Source organism: Homalodisca vitripennis, chromosome 4 (genome assembly GCF_021130785.1).
Source record: "Homalodisca vitripennis isolate AUS2020 chromosome 4, UT_GWSS_2.1, whole genome shotgun sequence".
NCBI lineage: Eukaryota > Metazoa > Arthropoda > Insecta > Hemiptera > Cicadellidae > Homalodisca > Homalodisca vitripennis.
In genome coordinates this window covers 28,709,096-28,729,464 of record NC_060210.1, presented here as the reverse complement: position 1 = coordinate 28,729,464, position 20,369 = coordinate 28,709,096, and the positions used below count along the sequence as shown (strand labels likewise).

The following is a 20,369-nucleotide window of genomic DNA, read 5'->3' as shown; positions in this document are numbered from 1 at the left end:
TAATTATTAATAATACAGTAAAATCTGTCATATCTGGCCTAATGTGGCAATGGAGGAGGCTGGTTATTACCAAAACTAGGTCATAAATTGTAATATGAAGAAAGCAAGTTATTTATAGCAAATGTAATGCCGTAAGTTGTGGCTACTTCTTTTTAGTAGTACTTAATTATTTATAAAAACGTTGAATACTGCACTGGAAAAATTTCCCATTTAATTTTATGAATTTATGATACAACAGAGATTATTTTAATTGAAACTTAACACTAGTCTAATCCAGTAGATATTTGTTATTTCTGTGGATACACATGAAAATAAAACACAATTAAAAAGGACATAGATATAAATTTATTTTAGAAACTATAAACATTCAATAAAGTACAGTATTTATCATTCAGCTTTTAACTTGTTCAAAAAACTATTACCTCATTACTACAACATCTCTCAAAGTACATTCAAAAGCTGGTGCAAGATATCACAGTTTCAAAAATCATTGAATCATTGTTTTGAAAATTTCAATAGGTAAGGTCATCAAGAGGACAAACAAAGACCGATCCTTTTGTTACACCCTCAAATACTTGATCGCAGAGCTTACAGTTATAAAACGTTTTTTGTCAATCACCAGGCCAGATATGACAAGATTTACTGTACTCAAAATTAACTGACCAACTTATTTCCTTCGACAAAGTATGTAGCTTAGATTTCTACAATCTTGTTTTTCTATAATACCAGTAGTCAGTAAATATATGTTTTCCATAATATAGATGCTTGAGTGGAATATTTCAAAGTCCAAAATAGATTGTGTCTATTAACTGATACTAGTTTGTGCCAAGTGTTCAGTAACAGAATCTTCAGGTTTAGTTGCAGGTTTCTTGTATTCTCTGGCTCCAAATATCGAGGATCCAACTCGAACATTTGTGCTTCCAACTTCAATCTGCAACCACACAGCAATGGATTAGGGTTGTGGTTACATTTCTGTATTACTTAGCAGCTATAAAATTCAGAACTCGGATCAGTATTTGGATTAATGGAATCTAATCGGATAAGCCCTTAAATAAAATCTCATAGAAAACTATCAAAATTTGAATCATCAAATAATTTTAAACAGTGATATTTTGAAACCTTGAATAATACAGATAAATAACATGGCACAAAATAGGCAAGTTAAAATGGAATAGAAAAGATTCAATGTATTAAGGATTTTGAATTAACAAGGTGCTTAATATTATCATTTATGGTTAGGTTCTTAATAATATTTAGTTGTCCATGCACATAAACCATCTCTAAAGAATTTTCTTAGACTCATAAAATAAACAAGCTTAGCTATATTGAATACAATTTTAATTGATTTCTCATGTTTAGTTATTACTGCAGTAGTAATTAAAACAGTCTTAATAGTTTGTAAATTTAGTGCAGTATATCTGGTTCATACTACATTGCAAGTTGATATATGAACTTTACAAAAACTAAATATTATACAGGTTCAGAAATGATGAAATAACTCAATTTGCAGTTATATCTGGATTTTTGATGAAGTGCCTAATTAATTCCTGAATAAAAAATTGGTTATATAAAATCAAACGTAAATGGAAATGCATAGAAAATTGTTCCTTTTATTCAAAAGACATGATTACTTTACTTGGCAAAATATTAGTTTAGAAATACATTTATATATCAAATGTAAAGTTAAGGTAGAAAAAAGTAAAATGTTTATATGACATGTGATAGATCTGGCTATATTTGCAAACAGCTCAGGACTTAGAAACCCAACAAGTTACTAAATGTCGTAATCCTTTTAGGACGATGAAAAACTTTGGAATTTTTTCTGATACATACTTTTGAACTGACTACTTTTTCAGAAGGGTGTACAGAAGGAGACAAATGTGAAAATAGGGAAAATGAAAACTTTTCAAAATACATTATGAGTATACATAAAATATTTTTCTCTTATTATATTATTTATTCTTATTATTTAATAAAGTTGTCTACAATATAACTTTATTTAATCATAATTTTGTTGGTTACAAAATTATTAAAAAATATTTTACTTTGCCTTTTTTGTTGTTGTTTAGTTTTAATTTTTGTGTTAACCTTTAATTTAATACGAGAACAAAAAATAATTTTACTGTAGGAAACCACATCTTTTAGTTTCTTACATTATGTTTTAGATGAGTAAAAATTTGGTGTTGATTGGAAAATAAGGATAAAAAACACAAATACACAATAAAACCACCTATCTGAAGTCACAGCTGGACTGACTTGTGTGACAGCTGTTAAGCGATGAAAAAGATATAGATGACCAACATGAACACATAAAATATTTGCAGAAAGGTCATAGAATATACATAAGCACAAAAAATCATGATTTAAACACAAAAGCGAGCTACAGAGAGCTCACTTGGCAACAATAGTGCAGGCTACATATACACTGCATCGTCTTCTTTATAATTGAACTTCTTTATAATAACCCACTCGTACGAAAAGGATTTAATATGTTTTTCTTTACAAAAGGGTAGAGACACTTGTTTCACATGGTAAAGTAAACAGTTTTAACTTAATTAAAGCAAAAATTAGGTAAATGGAGATGGTCAGAATACAAAGTTACATACTATATTTCGCACTATTGAGATAAATGAAAAGTTCAAAATATCTTGTAATTTTATGTATAACTCATAAAGTTTTATAGCAATGGTAATAAGGGTGAAAGCAAATTTAGTTGTCTATCTACAACAAGTAACAAATCTGTACAGCATTCAAACTGGATTAAACACTAAATACTTACAGCATGTTCAAAATCATTCGACATTCCCATAGATAGCTCCAAGTCTTCTGGCCTCTTGTTGAGAGCCTTACAAACATCTTCCCGACATTGAAGCAGAACCTGTCAGCAATCACAATATATTAGGACAACAATACATCATAACTCTGTCACTTTATATCCAGTAACAGAAGGCAGTAACAGACTTGAAGTTGCAAATATGGCACATAAAAGGTTAATAATGCTCTAGATACCATTGGGAACGTATAATCAGGAGATATATATTTAAATTACAGGGAAAAAGGATACAAATGGTATAAGATTGACAGAAAAAGTGCTGATACCCACAAGACTATAGGTACCTACAAGTAGCCTATACAGGATTGAGAAGACACTGGTAGCAAAAGAGGTAGCCATAGGTGTCTTTCTGGACATCGAAGGAGCCTTTGACAATACAGCCACTCAGGCAATTATCAATGCGGTCTCTAGACGTGGTATTGATGGTCAAATATGTGACTGGATAAGGGCCTTGCTCACAGACAGGGTGGTTGTTACAACCCTCATGGGAGCAAGTGTCAGTACAAGGTCTATGAGAGGCTGTCCGCAGGGTGGCGTCCTTCCTCCTCTCCGCTCTATTTCTTTGAATAGTAGCGGTGTCTTTAGTAGGGGTACGCAGATGATATTGTGATTCTTGTGAGCGGCAAGTTCAACACAACAGTCATGGAACTGACCAATGCTGCTCTGAACATGGTGAGAAATTGGTGCGATGAGGTGGGCCTCACTGTCGAACCCACCAAGGCTGCTGTGGTTGCCTTTACCAGGAGGCGACAGATGGAGAGCATTGGTCCATTTCTATTCAGAGGCTCTTCCATTGAGCTGAAGTCCGAGGTCAAGTACCTAGGCGTGATCATAGATAGGGTAAACTGGAAAGGGTCATAGCCAGGGGGAAATGGTCTTTTAATTCAATGCAGACGCGTGATAGGTGGGTCTTGGGGACTGAAGCCGAGGTTTTTGTACTGGCTTTATTTTTCCATAGTCAGACCTGCACTAATGTATGGAGCTGTTGTCTGGTGGCCAAAAACGGAGGTCAAGACGGTGGTAGCTCGTCTAGCGGGTATCCAAAGGATGGCTTGCCTTGCTACAACTGGGGCTTTTCCTAGTGCGCCATTAGCATCCTGATTCAGGAGGATGTTCTGCACATGATTTCTGATAAGTTGCCACAAAAGTTTTCCTTTGACAAACCCTTTAGAATTGTGATACCTTCTAGGGATGATTGGTCAGAGGGAAGGAAACCTCTTCCACCAGCGGAGCTTGAATGGTTTATAGACGGCTCTAAAAAAAAAAGAAAAAGCGGCACAGGCGCTAATTGTGGAAGTGAGACCATGTAGGGAGCTGGTGGTCCCTATGGATCCGTATCTTACAGTTTTTCAGGTGAGGGTCGCGCCATTATAGAATGTGATCGTGAGAATCTTCGTCTGTGATATATGAGCAAATTTTTAGCGACAATTAACATTTTCACAGCTAGTCAGGCAGCACTGATGGCGCTGGACTCTTGTGTGATCAAATCCAAACTAGCCTGGGATTGCTATCAAGCCGTTTCTTCCCTTGCCAGAATCAACAATGTGACCGTTTGTTGGGTTCCTGGTCATGGGGGGATCCCTAGGAATGAAAGAGCTGATGCTCTGGCCAACCGGGGCTCAGCGTCAATTATGACGAGCCCTCAACCGTTCTGCAGTGTTCCAAGGTGTGAATCCTTTAGGGCTGTCTTGAAATGGGTTCGCGCGGAACATGAGAGAAGGTGGAGGTTGCATCCGGGCATGAGAATAAGCAGAATGGTAATACAGTCGCCTTCCTCCAGAGTGGCGTCGGACCTTCTCTTACTAAATAGATCAATGTCTTCTCGGGTTATAGGTCTGATCACGGGACATGGTCACCTGAGGAAGTATCTTCACGGAGTCGGCATCCTTCAGGATGATCCACTCTGTAGAATGTGTGATGAGCAGGATGAAACTGCCGAACACTTGCTCTTTGATTGCCCTTCAATAGCAAGGGAGCGGTATGCCATCTTTGGTAGTTTGGACAAGGGTGGTGAATTTCCCCAGGAGAACCTGATAGGTTGTTTTCGGCGGTTTGTGGAACTGCTGAAATCATAGACTGACAGGCCTCATGGTGTGCTTCCGGGGTGTGCAAAAAGCCCTTGAGACTTAAGTGCATGGCAGTAGGCTGCCCCATAAAAGAAGAAAAAGATACTAGGTGGACAAATCACCAGTCTCTACACAGACTGTAACAGTTCTGGTGGTCAACTCGTTCAACCTAAAGCCGCTATACTCTAGGCCATAAAGTAGCACAACTGAGTGGAGCAGCTGGTAAAAGTGAGTTGCACTACTAAATTAAACATGTCTTTTATACAACTCATAATGAGTACCTACAACAACAGAGAGATAAACCTTAGCCATGTTATTGCCTATGAGCCTGACGTACATGGTAAAAATCAGTTCTGCTGTTTAATGTATTTACAATATAGCAAAATTCATAAAGAAATTCAACTGACCATTTTATGTTATTCATTCCACTTTGAAGTGCTTTTTACATTAATTTTTAACTGTTTTTAAAAAGACACATCTTATTGTACCTTCAGTACAGGTAATGAAGAGATACTACTTTTAGATTTGGTAATAAGAAGAGTGGGCAGAGGGTGGGAAGTAAGTGTATTCATCTAATAATTCCCGCAAGAACTAGTTAATGTGTATAGTACACATTATTTGATGAGTTGTACTCTTAAACATCAAGTGTGACAATTATTTTACAACGCCACCAATCTAACAAATGTTGTTGTTTAGTTTGCTAAACTACATTAGAAAAGTTATTTGTGGTATTGGTACAAGAGTGAGAAGAATTATGATTATCAATGCCATTAGCATTCTAATATAATTTAAAACAAAGACCACATATGCACCGATGCTGTAATATTTTTACTGCACTACTAGCAGCAGAGAAACGTTGAGCCCAACAGCTTACTTTTGGTGTTGCGCTACTGATTTTCCAGCTACTGTAATGACTGTAATAAGTTCCTACACGATCACATCCACATGTAAACGAAATTAAATTACTAGCAGCCCAACTCAGTGGCCGAATGAAGTTTATGTGGCTGCCTCACTCATGATTCTAATATAAATATAAATTAGTAATAAGAAACAATAAAATTGTAAAGCATTGATATTAGGTTAATGGGATTAGAGACCATGCACTGATGTTACATGTCGCATGTGTGAAAAAAAATAAAACCACTGATAGGGAACCCAGTTATATGGGGCTATCCAGAAAGTAGATACGTTTTGCTATGTAGCCGCCAGAGGAGTGGCTATCCAGCTGTGCTAGTGAGAGGTTATTATCACTCCTTGTGGTTTTACAATAACAGTTTAAAATGTGTGACGCAATTGAAAATCCCGTGAGTTATGAAGTACGGTGGGTAATATGTTTTTTGTTGGCTAAGCACAATAAACCAATTGAGATTTATCGCCAACTCTGTGAAGTTTAAGGGAACAAAGTGATTACTCAAGGTGGAGTGTGTCAGTGGTGCATTAGGTTCAAAATTGGCCGAACTAATGTGCATGATGTGCAGGCCAAGCATTGTGACCGATGAAATTGTCTCTGAAGTCAATGAGAAGTTTAACTTTTTTAAACAAATTTTTATGAAGGACATGAATCACAATGGTTACCAATGTCCGTTGTGAGGATTAAAGAAGACTGCCAATTCACAATAAAGAACTTCACTTAGTTTTCCTCAAATTTTAGAGTTTATTGCCAGACATTGTTACGCAAAAGTTAGGTTTCCATACATTTTGTAAAAGATGGGTACTAAAAATCTTAACAGAAATCATAAAAATCAGTGTATGGCTGCTTCATTGACATTTTTAGACATTTATAATATAGATAGTGACTCACAGCTCGATCGAATCAATTCAGGAGACGAGACTTGGGTAAAACGTGTGAATTGCGATGCAGCACTTCACAGAGTGTGACTGCCTGGTTGAAGTCACAGGCAGCAGAATTTTACAGTGCCAGAGTGTCAAAACTACTTCACCGCTATGATAAGTGCCTAAATTTGAATGGTGACTGTTGAAAAGTAGTATTTTAGTGTAACTTTCAAATGTATATAGTACAATATCTTTCTTGTATTTTGTTTTTTGTTACTTTCTGAATTTTGCTCTTGTACATTACATTTGCTATGTATTTTAAATGTGAATATATAATTGTGTATAAGGAATAATTTTCCTAATTACAAATAAATATTTAACACATTAATCCAAAGACGTAATTATTTCAATATAAATAAATAAAATAAATAAATAAGGCCTTTATTCTTGAGCGGATTTCAGTTTACAATCTGTTTTACAAATCGACTCACGTCAAACTAATCATAACAGTACAATTCGTATTTTAAAACTGTGACACCCAAATATTGCGTGCTGGTAATTTACATAGAAAATTCATACTTAACCCTTTGCACTCCGCGGTCCGACATATCGGACATCGTAGTTTAGGCTAAAAACTCCGCGGTCCGAAATATCGGACATCGCAGTTTAGGCCATAAACTCCGACGTCCGATATGTCGGACCGTTGATAAAGTCGCGTTTACTGGCTACATAAATGATCCAAATGCACCTAATTTGCGATATACGCAATCTGGGATAGTTATAGATTATAACGATGTACGGTAGTAAACTTTGATACTCTATGTTTTTTTTTTTTGTAATGAATAATGCAACATCACTTTCTATGACGTATCAGCTGAAGTCAGGATATCAGCTGGCTTGTGTATTGCTTTGTTCGCTGTGAGTTCGTGCTTTGTTTGCTGTGAGTTTCGTGTTTCAGATAACCTCTTTTTCAGTGGATAAATCGTTTTCAATATAATTAGTGTTTTATATTGTTTATAAAACAGTATAAAATAAGTGTTCAGTATATCACAGACATTTCACGATTTGTAGAATTTGACACCAATTGATAAAGTGCCCATAACTTTTTGGATTTTCGAGGTAAGTTCATAAAATTTTGAGTGTAGATACATAGTTAGATAAGAATTCCAAAAATAATAACAGTTTATAGGGGGTCAATGTAATTTTAGTCAGTTATAAGAGCTGAAAGTGAAATTTTTATAAATATTTTTACATAAATATATATAAAAAAATTAAAAAAAAAAAAACAAGATTTTTGGATCAGCATTTTTTATGTTCTTTTATATGCAGAAACTTATAACAAACAAAACAAAACAAAATTGTTGGCTTTATGTACTAAAATAAAAAAGTTATGATTTTTTTATGAAACCCTTACACTTTTGATCAAATGGCATTGGAGTTTTTCGCTAGTACACTTGCAATAGCCACTGGAGTTTTTGGCAGTGACACAAAATTTCACTCCGGAGTGCAAAGGGTTAAACAACAATACATCATTAAGGTACCTATACAGTTTTAACTTCCTTTTTGAAAGTTTTAACAGACAAAGTCTTTATAACTGGTGGTAAGGCATTGTACTCCTGGGGTCCAAAGTACGAGAAGGACCTTTTTGTAGCCTCCAACCGCACACGCGGCAGTTGCAGCTTGTCGTCCTGTCGAGTGTGCCGTTCTCTTAGAGTCGCTCGCGCCACTAGTTTCCATCTCAGGTAAGAGGGTTCACCAGTTACCAAAACCTTATGCACCAATGTCACAGTTTGGAGCCTACAAATATCTTGAACAGAGTGTAAATTTGCTCTTTTGCGATAAGGTGAGATGTGGTCAAATTTTTTTAGATTATAAACAAACCTCAGCGCACTGTTCTGTATCCGTGCAAGGATGACATTTGCCTCTTGAGTTAAGCAGCTACCAAACACTGGAAGGGCGTAATATATTGATGGAAATACCAGAGAATTTACAATATGCAGCTTTGAAAGCATTGGAATTAACGCTCTGTATCTATTCAAAACTCTCAATTTACACATTGCACGTTGAGAAATCAATTCAACATGTTTAAGAAAGTTTAGCTGATTGTCAATTATAACTCCCAGGACTTTAACAAAAACACGATCCTCCAAACAAATACCCTCAACAGAAACAGAGAGAATACTCCTGTTCATGGTCTCTTTAATGGATGGTGAGCAAAAATGCACTACAGAACACTTATCTGCATTCAACTTTAGGCCATGTCCCTCCGACCACTCTTTAACCCTACGCAGATCAGCATTGAAACACTGCACCGCTTCATGGACACCTGGAGGGGGATATGTTAGAAGCATCTGAGAGTCATCCGCATAGGAGTAGAGTGAACACGAGGACAATGCAAGTTCAAGATCAGCAGTATATAAAATGAACATAACAGGCCCTAAACATGACCCTTGAGGAACCCCTGTATCCTTCGACAGCGAGGAAGAGCAGTTTTCTTTTACCTTCGTCACCTGACTCCGTCCGCTCAAATATGAGCCAAACCATATACACCATGACAAATACATATTTAAATAAATTAAGATTTAGAGTATTAAATATTTTTGTTTATGAACATATTTCCCTCTAAGAAAAAGGTCTATGTAGAATAGAAACTTCTGTTCATAGCACAAATAATAGCTCCATTTAGTGGTTATGAACATATATAAAAGGTGGACGAATACATATAAGATGATATTATTCTCAACACGAAGTCAAATAGGCTATAGGCAAAGAATTAAGCAAAAAAGGCAGCTAAAGATTTTTTTACTGTTAAACAATAAAAACAAGACATCCCAAATAAACAATGAAATTTAAAAACACATCATTTTTCATGCACAGAATAACAATGAAATTTGTTTAAAAACAAAGAAAATGAGTATTTAGAGCACATTTCCCCAGCCTAGAGATATTCGTAGAAGAAAGTACATAGACCTTGAATAAGACCTTGACCATAAATCTTGACTGTAGAAAATTTTTAGCTAGACACGCAAAGAAGAGGAATCAAGCGAGCAGGGCTCACGATGCTAGCTACCTTTCTTTGGAGCTGAAGACACACAATAACAATAACCTATTGTTGAAGAGGCTTGAAGAAATGGTTTCTTGACCAAACAATTTATTCCTTGACAGTTTTTCAGTTGGGGGACAAACATAAGCATTTTTAACCACGGGAAAAGACTTTTTCATTATGTTTATTTACTGTTGTTACGATCAATAAAGTTGAAATTATTTTAAATGAATTAATGACTCAAATTCTATAGTTCAAGTACATAAATATAGTTCATTGATTTTTTACTTCAGGAACTCAAACTCCAAAGTCAAACTATTGTATTGCTTAATTCTACATTTCTAATTTACTTCACAGTACCTGGAAATCTGGGTTGGGCCCTTTAGTTAAGTCATGGTCAAGCCTTCCAATAGTCATAAGCCCCATCAACTGCAGATTGGGACAATTTTCCACAACGTGTTTGGAAAGAGGGACAGCTTTGGCAGGCTCAGCACCATTCTTGGCTATGACATAAATCAGTATATAGTTACTCAATGTGGTTGCCAAAACCCTTTTAGTCCAATAAGTTAGATCAGTTGCATGTTTGTTTCATTATATATATATATATATATATATATATATATATATATATATATATATATATATATATATATTCTATTCCTCATAGCTTTTCAAATACCTCCCTGAAGTATAACTAGGTCTTCACAGCCTGGAGCACTTCAAAATAATTGGAAATGAACATTTTCTAATGAATGAAATGTAAAAGTACGGTTAACTTTACACTACCAGTTAAAAATGCACCATAAATCATATTAGTATTACAATTTAACCCTTTTTACAACGATATATTGTTGTTGCACAATACATTTCTGGTGATGTAATTTTGTTATGAATAGCATATATATAATTATAGTGTCTAATAATTCCATTAAAGACCTAGGCATTATATTCGATGAGAAATTTTCTTTTGCAGATCACGTAGTTTCAGTTTGTAAGTCTTCCTTTTCCATTTTAGGTTTCATACGCAGATCTAGTAACTTCTTAAAAAATACTGACGTAATAAAGCTTCTTTACTGCTCTTTAGTAAGATCTAGATTGGAGTTTGGATCTGTCATCTGGAACCCATCTTACGCATATCAGTCTGACTTAATAGAGAATGTCCAAAAGAAATTTCTGAGGTTTTTGTATTATAAAGAGTTTAATCACTACACAACAGTCGTTCCATATCCAGAATTGTTATCATTGTTCGGTATTGACTCCCTGGGTAAAAGAAGACGGGTGGCTATGTTGGTGTGCCTGTATAAGCTGGTGGGCGGTGTGCTCGACGACTCGGCTCTGCTGTCTAAACTACAATTCAGTGTCCCTCGGCTGAATTCAAGAAGTCGTCTGTTGTTTTCGCCTCGTTACTCTCGTACCAATCTGGCGGCTAACTCTCCGTTAAATGTAATGATTCGTTTGCATAACTCACTCCCAATCAATGTTGATATTTTTGGCAACTCATTAGACCAATTTATTCAGGGTGTTTCACTCAGTATTAATTAGTTTGGTTTTGTATTATCGTTATTTAACTGTTATATATTAAGTCTTGTTATTGTTGTTGTTACTTATTTATTTGTTACAGATATCTATCGTTATTTGTCGTCAACTATTACTATTTATTATTTTACATCATCCATACACATTTTATTACATTGCTTGTTGTTGATTTAAATGTTATACTTCTCAGCTGTAAACTATACTTGTTTGTCATTGTCTTGAGAGCGCTTGAAGATGAACTTTTAAATTGTTATTTTTAGTATTTATCCTCTATTTAGTATATTTAGTATTACTTTAATGCTTCATTGTAATTGGGCAATGCCTGTAATGTAAGCATTTCTTCAATAAACGAAATAAACGAAATATAATTTGTGGAGAATTAAATTCTCCACACAAAAAAATAATTTCATGCTTTTTACATTTTATACTTGACACTACATACATGATTGATGAAAAAGTGCCTTAAATTCGTATAAATTACTATTCATAGTTTTTAGTATGAATAGGGTATATTTTATCCAAATTGCTTAAAATTTTCAGGATCTGTCCATAATTATAAGTACTTTTAAGATATTCTATTATCAGTATAAAAAATAAATAAAATATATTTTATAGCTCTAAACTTACAAATAAATATCTACCATATAGTGTTTTTTTCATTTATTTAAAATTCTTATTTATTATGTCAGCATACTTAATTTTTTCTTAAATGCAAGTTTTTGTAATAAAAAATAAAACTTACTTCAAGCAATTATTATGTTTTCTTTTAATTTACAAATTTTTAAGCAAAACTATACAAAAAGGTAATTTTGAGCTCAACAATTTGGTCATGATTCATGTTAAAACGTTGAACAGTTTTAGGAAAGTTTTCAAAATTGGCAAACATCTACAGGATTTATATATTTAACAAGATAAACCTCACTGTTTAAATTACTGATGATAATCACTTGTTCTTCACATGAAAACTTAATTGCACATTCATAACAAGTGACATTTACTGACACTCTGATTAGTAATAAATTGATACTAACGAGGATGAATTGATCACCAAAATGTGTTTTACATCATTCCTTGTTTTATTTGAATGATGTAAAAAAGGAGTATTTTTATTTGGAAAGATTAAAAATAACTTAACTTAATCTAAGTATTGAAGAGATATATAACAATAATTCTAAACATACCTTCCTCTCCACTGGTATTTATTTGAACCATCACATTCAGTTTTTCCTTGTTGGGTTTCTCCTGTTTAGACCATGCATTATCTAGCATAGTAGCGAGCTTCTCTGTGTCCACTGTTTCTACTACAAATATTCCAGGAACAGCAACTATTTTCTTTATCTTGTTACTTTGTAGATTTCCAATGAAGTGCCATTTTATATCTTTACACTTTTCTAACACCTATGCAATACGGTGAGTTATTGAAATATACAATCAATTTGTTATAAAACTATTTGACATTGTTAAATGTTTTAATGCTTAACTAGAAACAACTAACTTTCACTTCTAGAAACATACACAGAGAAGGTTCTAGAAAGAAAGGTGAATTGACTGTCACAGTTTTCTTAATTCTTGCAATCAAGTTACAATACTTTGATTGAAAATAGTTATAATTTACTAATATGATGTACTCATGTGAAAAAACACAGTTTTGTTTTTGATTTAGCTAACACTGGACACTGATCCTTAATTTTTATTCCCATGTTTATGTTTATTTCAAAATAGTTGTGATATATTAAGCTCCCATAAAACTGCTAAGAGGTGGGAGAATGAACTGTGACTGTCAAACCCATAGATTTTACTTAAAACTGAATTACTCATTGAAGATGTAGAAGCAGTACAATAACAGCTTGCAAGCCACTAGATAATTGCATTACCATCGGACAAAACAAAGTACCAACCCATTACTTTGGCACCGGTCTGACACACATTAGTACTATTCCATTTTTAAATTTATTATTGTATTCATTTTTGAGTTTTGCTACTTAAATAACACAGAAACCATTAAAAAATGGTATACTATATCTTTTCATGGTCAATGATTTCATTAAAGCGTACAAACCACTTACTATACTTACACCAGAATCAAAACAAAAATTATGGAATGGTGGCTCTGAAGTAAGCACAGTTTAAATCGTGTGTACATACTATGTTTTGAGACAGGAAAGGAGTTGCTTGTTATTTTTTTATCTCATGGAGACAGTAAATTCTAAAACATACTGTATAACTTTACAAAAATGTTTAAATCAAAACTAAGATGAAGTGTGTTAAGTAAAGGAACCGTTTTGCTCAATGACAATGCCTGTTCATATGTGGCAAAACGATTCTAGATTTCTAGTATCATGTAGCTAGAAATAAATTTATATGCTTCAAACAGACTTAACCAAGCAGCCTGTTACTATCATGAGTTTTGCAACTGAACAAACATCTTGGATGTCAGCCCCTTGATGACGACGATAACATCAAAATAACCATGATGCAGTGGCTGCTATATCAGGCAGCAAACTTCTACCATGACAGTATATAAAATTTGTAGTAAGTTTGATGTGTTAAGTACCTTAATACTGGTGGAAATTATGTGATAAACTAGTGAGAAGTGTGGGTATTTACAAAATAAATTGTATAAAAAGTGTAATGTTCTCTTTTATATATATATATACAGGTTATTATTACAGTCCCACACGAACTTGATAATTCTCTAACGATTTACAAGTAAAGCAATAAAACTTGGTACATTATTACTGTACCTATAAATCTACTTTTGAAGTACCTACATTTTTTTGTCATATCCGGGGGATGTCCCGCAAGGAGTCAAGAGAGAAATCTTTAATGACCATAGGTCGAGTGGTACATCAAATTAAAGGTCATTATTAGTAGAATATATTATTATGTTTTAATTTAAAGGGTTTTAGTTATTTTAATTACATTAATACATTAATAGTAGAATATAATGCCGCAAATCTGACCTCGAAAGGTTGTCTCTAAGAAGTTACACTGGTTTGAAACATTGTTGACTCCCAAACTCAAAATGAATCAAGCTCATCATTTAAAAATTTGATGACTAGTCGTAAACATATTTATCATTTAGGTATTTAGGTCTTTTCATTTTTGGACCTAAGAAATCTGGGAATGCAAAAAGTACATTTTCTTGGTCGGTTTGTTGCAACAAGAAGCTTGATTGTAAGATTTAAAAGGCAGTTCTCCAACTTAGATCTTACAGAAAGAGCGTACAGGCATATAAAAAGAGTGGTGTAGCTACTTGGTATCTTTTAATGAATTAGGAAAAACGGATCAGTTGACTTCTTTAAGAAAAGAGATCTTTTAACGTAACAATTCTGCTAATCACACACCTGGTGAAATAATCACTTCCGAAACTAAAAAAAAAGAAATAATTGAGAATGGTTTTATGAAATTGCAAAGCACACTTAATTAGAATAAGAATGAATTCAAAACAGCCTAATTTATTGCTAAAAACAACAGGTCTTACCCAACCACTTTGGCCTTTTTGAAATACTAAAGTTAAACAGTGTCATGTACATACTAAAAACTGCTAAGAAAATAATACTGTCATATATCTAATGAAATTAAAAGAAAAAGATTCTAAAAAAAATTTTAGTAGTAACTGGTTACAAGTTATTGATTTGACTATGTTGACAATATGTTTCATATGTGAAAACATTAAAGATAAGTACCACATTTTTTTATTTCTCAATCTTGTTGAATTGTCTGATCAAATGCAAGACTTGTATACAGCTTCAGTATCAAGACTTGTGACTTGTCTGCTAGCTTAGTTAATGAGGTCAGGGCTTAAGATATCACCTAAGCAAAACAACAAGAAAAAGATTCTAAAAATAATTTTAGTAGTAACTGGTTACAAGTTATTGATTTGACTATGTTGACAATATGTTTCATATGTGAAAACATTAAAGATAAGTAGCACATTTTTTTATTTCTCAATCTTGTTGAATTGTCTGATCAAATGCAAGACTTGTATACAGCTTCAGTATCAAGACTTGTGACTTGTCTGCTAGCTTAGTTAATGAGGTCAGGGCTTAAGATATCACCTAAGCAAAACAACATTACAAGATAACAAACAGAAAATGGAAAAAAAGTTTCTTAGACTTATTTAAGCAAATGTAGTGTCATAAGCTTAGCTTTGTTTATATATATATATATATATATATATATATATATATATATATATATATATATACACACTAAATACTGAATTTTTTAAATATGTACCATAGTATTTTCAGGGTGGCCACTCAAAAACTCTTTTCAAATTCCCGGTTTTTTCCCGGTTGAAAATTTCCGATTATCTAGTCTATTTTCAAACCAAATAGACAACTGTAGTACTGTATTTAACCCTTACGCCAAATGCAACGATGACGTTTTATCGTCACTAGCAGTATTTACAAGAAATGCCACAAAGCTGCGGTGCCTCTAGCATTTCGTCGCTAGCGATATGCGAGAACTTCTGTGACGATTTATCGCTATCACCTATTTTAAGCTCCTTAGTTTATATCTCTGTCTTTGGATGTGTCGACTTAACATTGTGTATACCTGATAACTTTCCTTTATGTGATGTTTAGAAAATACATGGATCCAATTCGGAAATACAAAAATAACAAATAAATGCCAACTCAGCGCTACCATAGGGCAGACTGCAACTCAGTATTGCGGGTGGCTCTAGCGGTGGACGAACTTTCGGTACGAGACAATGATTTCGCCGGTGACACAAGGTCGGTTCAGTACAATCAACAAATAATTCAACCAACAACCAAATACTTTCATCTGAACTCTACTTAATTTATTTATCTTTTGTGGGGGAGGGGAAGCTTAAAAATACCACGTTACTTCAAAGGACTTTGCAGAGATACAGGAAAATGAATATATTTAAAATTTCAAGTCATTTTTCCTTTTTAAGTAATAGAAATGGTAGGGTTATAAAACGAGCTTCCAGAATATATTACATTTACGTAAAAATGTATGAATATATATTTATAGAGAATATATTTATTTACAACTACGCAAAGTACGAGTACGGATAAAATGCGAATTAGCGATCGTCTGTTTACTATCGAGGAGCTAAAGTTTGCGCATAGAACCAGCAGACACGCTAGCGTTGAAAAATATAGACACAGAAAAAACGAACTTCAGTTATAATATATTTATAAATTACGTTATTCTGTTGCTATGTGTTTCTAAATAGTTTTATACACAAAAACATACCACTCGGTAATTTGAGCACTGCTGATCGTTTTTGTCTACGAATAGACAGTGCAGACTCAGTCAGTTAGTCAGTTAGATTACAGTAAAGAACTATGAAACAACAATATATACAGATCCTCGTGAATGTTGGAATATTTGGTTTGAACAGTTCGAATCGCCTGAACGATCGTCAGGTGTGCGTAGAAATCTTTCCGGTAAAAAGTTGACCGGGGAACTGACAGGATTTCTAGCCGTCGTCCAAACAATGCCGCTCTGAAGACGAAAACTGATGAGCCTGGTGGCTGATTCAATCAGCTGGCCGTCTGCCGTTTGTAGACTGGCAACATGAGTTTACACTGGCAAGTAAAGTTGCGAGAACATTTACACAACTACTGTAGCATAATGTGAAGAATATAAGCAATTTTACTCACAAGAGCTGTCGCAAATACTTGTTAATTGAAATAATTTAAATGTTAATAGCCGACACTGTTCTCCAGTTCTTGTAACCAACTATCCGGCACTGGTTGCGGCAGCGCTCGCGAGAGCCCTTGCGCCCGTTTAGACTAGCGATGTTTAGTTGGACACAAAACGCGCCTTTTTTGCCGGTGTAAACACAGTTCAGTCGAGATTTGGATGTGACCGTAATATCATAACATCACTTCCTTTGTTTTAACCTTCGTAATTTGATGACAATCGGAGCGTGTGAGGAGCAATCGTTCATAGACCCGAGCGGTGGGCGGTGAGCGCTAGATTGGGCCGACTAAACTCACTACACTAGTGGAGGTAACATTAGATCAACCGACATCAGATGTAGCTCACAAACATATGTCGATCTTCATTCACAATTTCACGAGCCACGTCCCATAAAATACGATGTTCCGTGATTAATCAGTTCTTGATTCAAGAAGCTGTAAAATTATATCTTAATTTTATAAGTTTTTGGAGACGGAAAAATTATTTTTAAAATTCTCCCAGTTCTCAGAATTATTTATTTTGATTGGTAGGATTAGGTTTATTTTTTATTTAAATTGTTGGGTTACAAAATCTGACCAATACCAACATACAAGAGCTGTTCAAAAAGTATCGGACCTTCTGTCTTCACGCTTAAACGAATGAAGCGCTGGCGGTCAAGCTTTAGTGGGGATGTGGAGGGGCCTGTCATGCGCTGTTTTGTATCATGATAAAGCTTCGGTTGCCGGCAGTCAGCCTAGTAGTGTAGACCTCTCTGTAGAGCTCGGTAGTTTTTATCAAGTTATAAATGACAGAAACCTTGAGCGACATACTGCATTAATTTTTTTCTAAAGCTTGGCAATTCGCAAATGGAAACAATTCAACAGGCCCTTGACGAGTCTGCTATGAGCAGTACTTGAATAAAAGGGTGGTACAATTGATTCAAAAATTCAAACATTAGTGGAAAGTGAATTGTGTTCAGGCAGGCCACCGACAAGCCATAATGAGAATGTTGTCTTACAGTCCAAGAACTAGCAGACGAAATCTGAATCAGCAATGGGTCAGTACATTTGATTTTAACCGAGAATTGGAAAATGAGGAGTTTCTGCAAAACTTTTTTCCAAAGTTTCTGACAATGGAGCAAAAGCTCCTTGTCCTTCGCCAAGCTCCATACTCCCTCGACATTGCTCCCTGCGACTTCTGGCTATTTCCTAAGCTGAAAATGCCCCTGAAGTAACTTGATTTCAAGAAAGAGAAGACATTAAACAGAATACAACGACCGAGCTTAACAGCATTCCAAAAGATGCCTCTCAGAAATGTTTTGAATAGTGACAGAAGTGCTGGGAGAAGTGTGTGCACCGCCAAAGAGACTACTTTGAAGCGGATTAGAAGTTTATAGCTCTAATTCAATAAATGCACTTTTAATATTAACAAAGATCCTATACTTTTTGAACAGCCCTCATTTGTTAACAAATATCTCCCTGTTAACAATATACGTATTGATACAAACAAATTTTAAAAAAAGCAAATACAAAACGACTACTTTATTAAAATAATTTTTGGAACATAATAGGCTTTAACAATTATCATAATAAGCATGCCTCTGAGTAGTCTGACTTTTTCTATATTTGACCTGACCATCCATTCCTTACACAATTAGTCAGACCAATGGTGAGTAGCCCTATTTCATTACAACAAATTCGTGTAAATCAGGATAGTAATTAGAAAGATCCCTAAACAAACATAAACAAAGAAAACATAAAAACAAATTTAATTGTATAATCTTCTTTTTTTCAGTTGGCTAATAACCCTTAATCAACTACAAGTTACTGTCTGCATAGTAATTATAGTTATGTTGCTAGAGGTATGATTTCAGCCAATATAATAACATAGTTTTTTAGAGCAAATTTAACATTTAGACAAATACAGTTATGAATACAAATTTCACTGCACAAAAAGGGACACACATTTTGGGCTTTTACTGTAGCTAACCTAAGGATAATAAAGCCCCTTTTTGTCTTGAATCTGCATGTATACACGCAAGATTACGAGTAAATAAACAATCTTCCTCAAATAAAAGAAATTATATATAAAAGTTGTTCTTACCTCTGGATCATTACTTTTTTCTACTAATTCTTGAATATAGTTTTCTCCAAAATGTCTCTGACCATAATCGTATGCAGCAAAGATCAACTCTTTGGGTTTAGTTTTGCTGACTGCTACCAGCCTTGGTTTGATGTTTGGTAAGTGCTAAAACATACATGGTAAACAAATGTTAATAAAACTACTCTTATTACTAAGTTCTTCAATACTCTATTTCACCTTGCAGTAAGTCAGTATTAAAACAGCAAATCTTGTGGAGTTTGGATCTGATCACTTTATAAAGTGGTACACTATATTTCTAACTCAAACTCAAAAATACGTTAAAATAATAATCCTTACTTTGAGATTTTTTAATAGATAAATATTTCATATATTTTTGTTATCTGTGCTAAAAAAGGAATTCCTCGACACTGTAAGAGTTCTTTATCAAAAGAATCTTTCTTAATCCCTTCCCAAAAGCATCATCACTCTCCCACCTCAACTTTTCTAACAGTGAACTAAAATTTTTTCATCACTGTAAGCGAAGTGGTTTTGGAAAAAGCAAGTTGAATGTGAAGGAATTCTAAGATTCAATCCGCTGGGGAGAAAACGCCTACCACAGATGACAGTCCTGAAGAGTTTAATATTCTTCCGAAAGTATATACATTGCTGGAAATGTCAACATATTTTTGTTCCTTAAATAGAGTTTAACACAAAAAGCGACTGCTTTTATTAAATGTAATTCTCAAAGCACTCTTTTAGAACAGACAAACATCAGCAGTTGTGGTGACTTTAGACAAGTCATTCATGAACAGCAGGAAAAGCATGGGTCCAGGGAGCGAGTCCTGAGGAACTCCCCTAACAATTTCAGACTCCAAAGACCTCGTAAATTTTAGACAACCCAATTTCATGAAAGCAAACTTGAGTCACACTGGGACCTATCTCTGAGTCAATAAGCAATCCGAAAATACGCAACACTCTCAAACCAATAAGATTTAGTTTGTCAACTATGTAAAATATCTTTGTTAATTCACAACATAACCATGCAGAACACTGGTGAGAATCAAGGGAATAAACAATGGATGACACAAGCTGATTGATGGCCTCTGGCAATAGATAATCCTTGATGAAACCAAACAAGAAAATATTTGGTTCTTTTCAACACATGCAATTAGCCTTTGGAGGAATATACTTTCATTACCATAAAAAAATGCATAAATGCTTATGCATTTATGTTTTGCTTAAGGTTGATATTAAAGAAATCTGTCTCAAATTCTCACACCCAACCTTGCTTCCTCTTTTGTTTAGAGGTTGTACAATCGAATGCTTTGAAGTTGAAGAGAATTGACCAAGATGGAAATGCATATTAATCAAA

General features: G+C 34.3%; 1 protein-coding gene across 5 annotated transcripts in view; it reads right to left on the bottom strand.

Moving 5' to 3' along the window:
• Positions 1 to 322: 322 nt before the first annotated feature.
• The window catches only part of LOC124359081 (pyridoxal phosphate homeostasis protein), a 32,489-nt gene continuing 12,442 nt past the window's right edge, over positions 323 to 20,369 (bottom strand). For all 5 annotated transcript variants that reach the window (XM_046811509.1, XM_046811507.1, XM_046811511.1 and 2 more), the window contains 5 exons: positions 19,019 to 19,162; positions 12,433 to 12,649; positions 10,076 to 10,218; positions 2,780 to 2,878; positions 323 to 931 (listed from right to left, as the gene is read on the bottom strand). In XM_046811509.1, the coding sequence (XP_046667465.1) occupies positions 806 to 931; positions 2,780 to 2,878; positions 10,076 to 10,218; positions 12,433 to 12,649; positions 19,019 to 19,162 (729 nt within the window). In that variant the 3' untranslated portion in view covers positions 323 to 805. The remainder of the gene's footprint in view (positions 932 to 2,779; positions 2,879 to 10,075; positions 10,219 to 12,432; positions 12,650 to 19,018; positions 19,163 to 20,369) is intronic.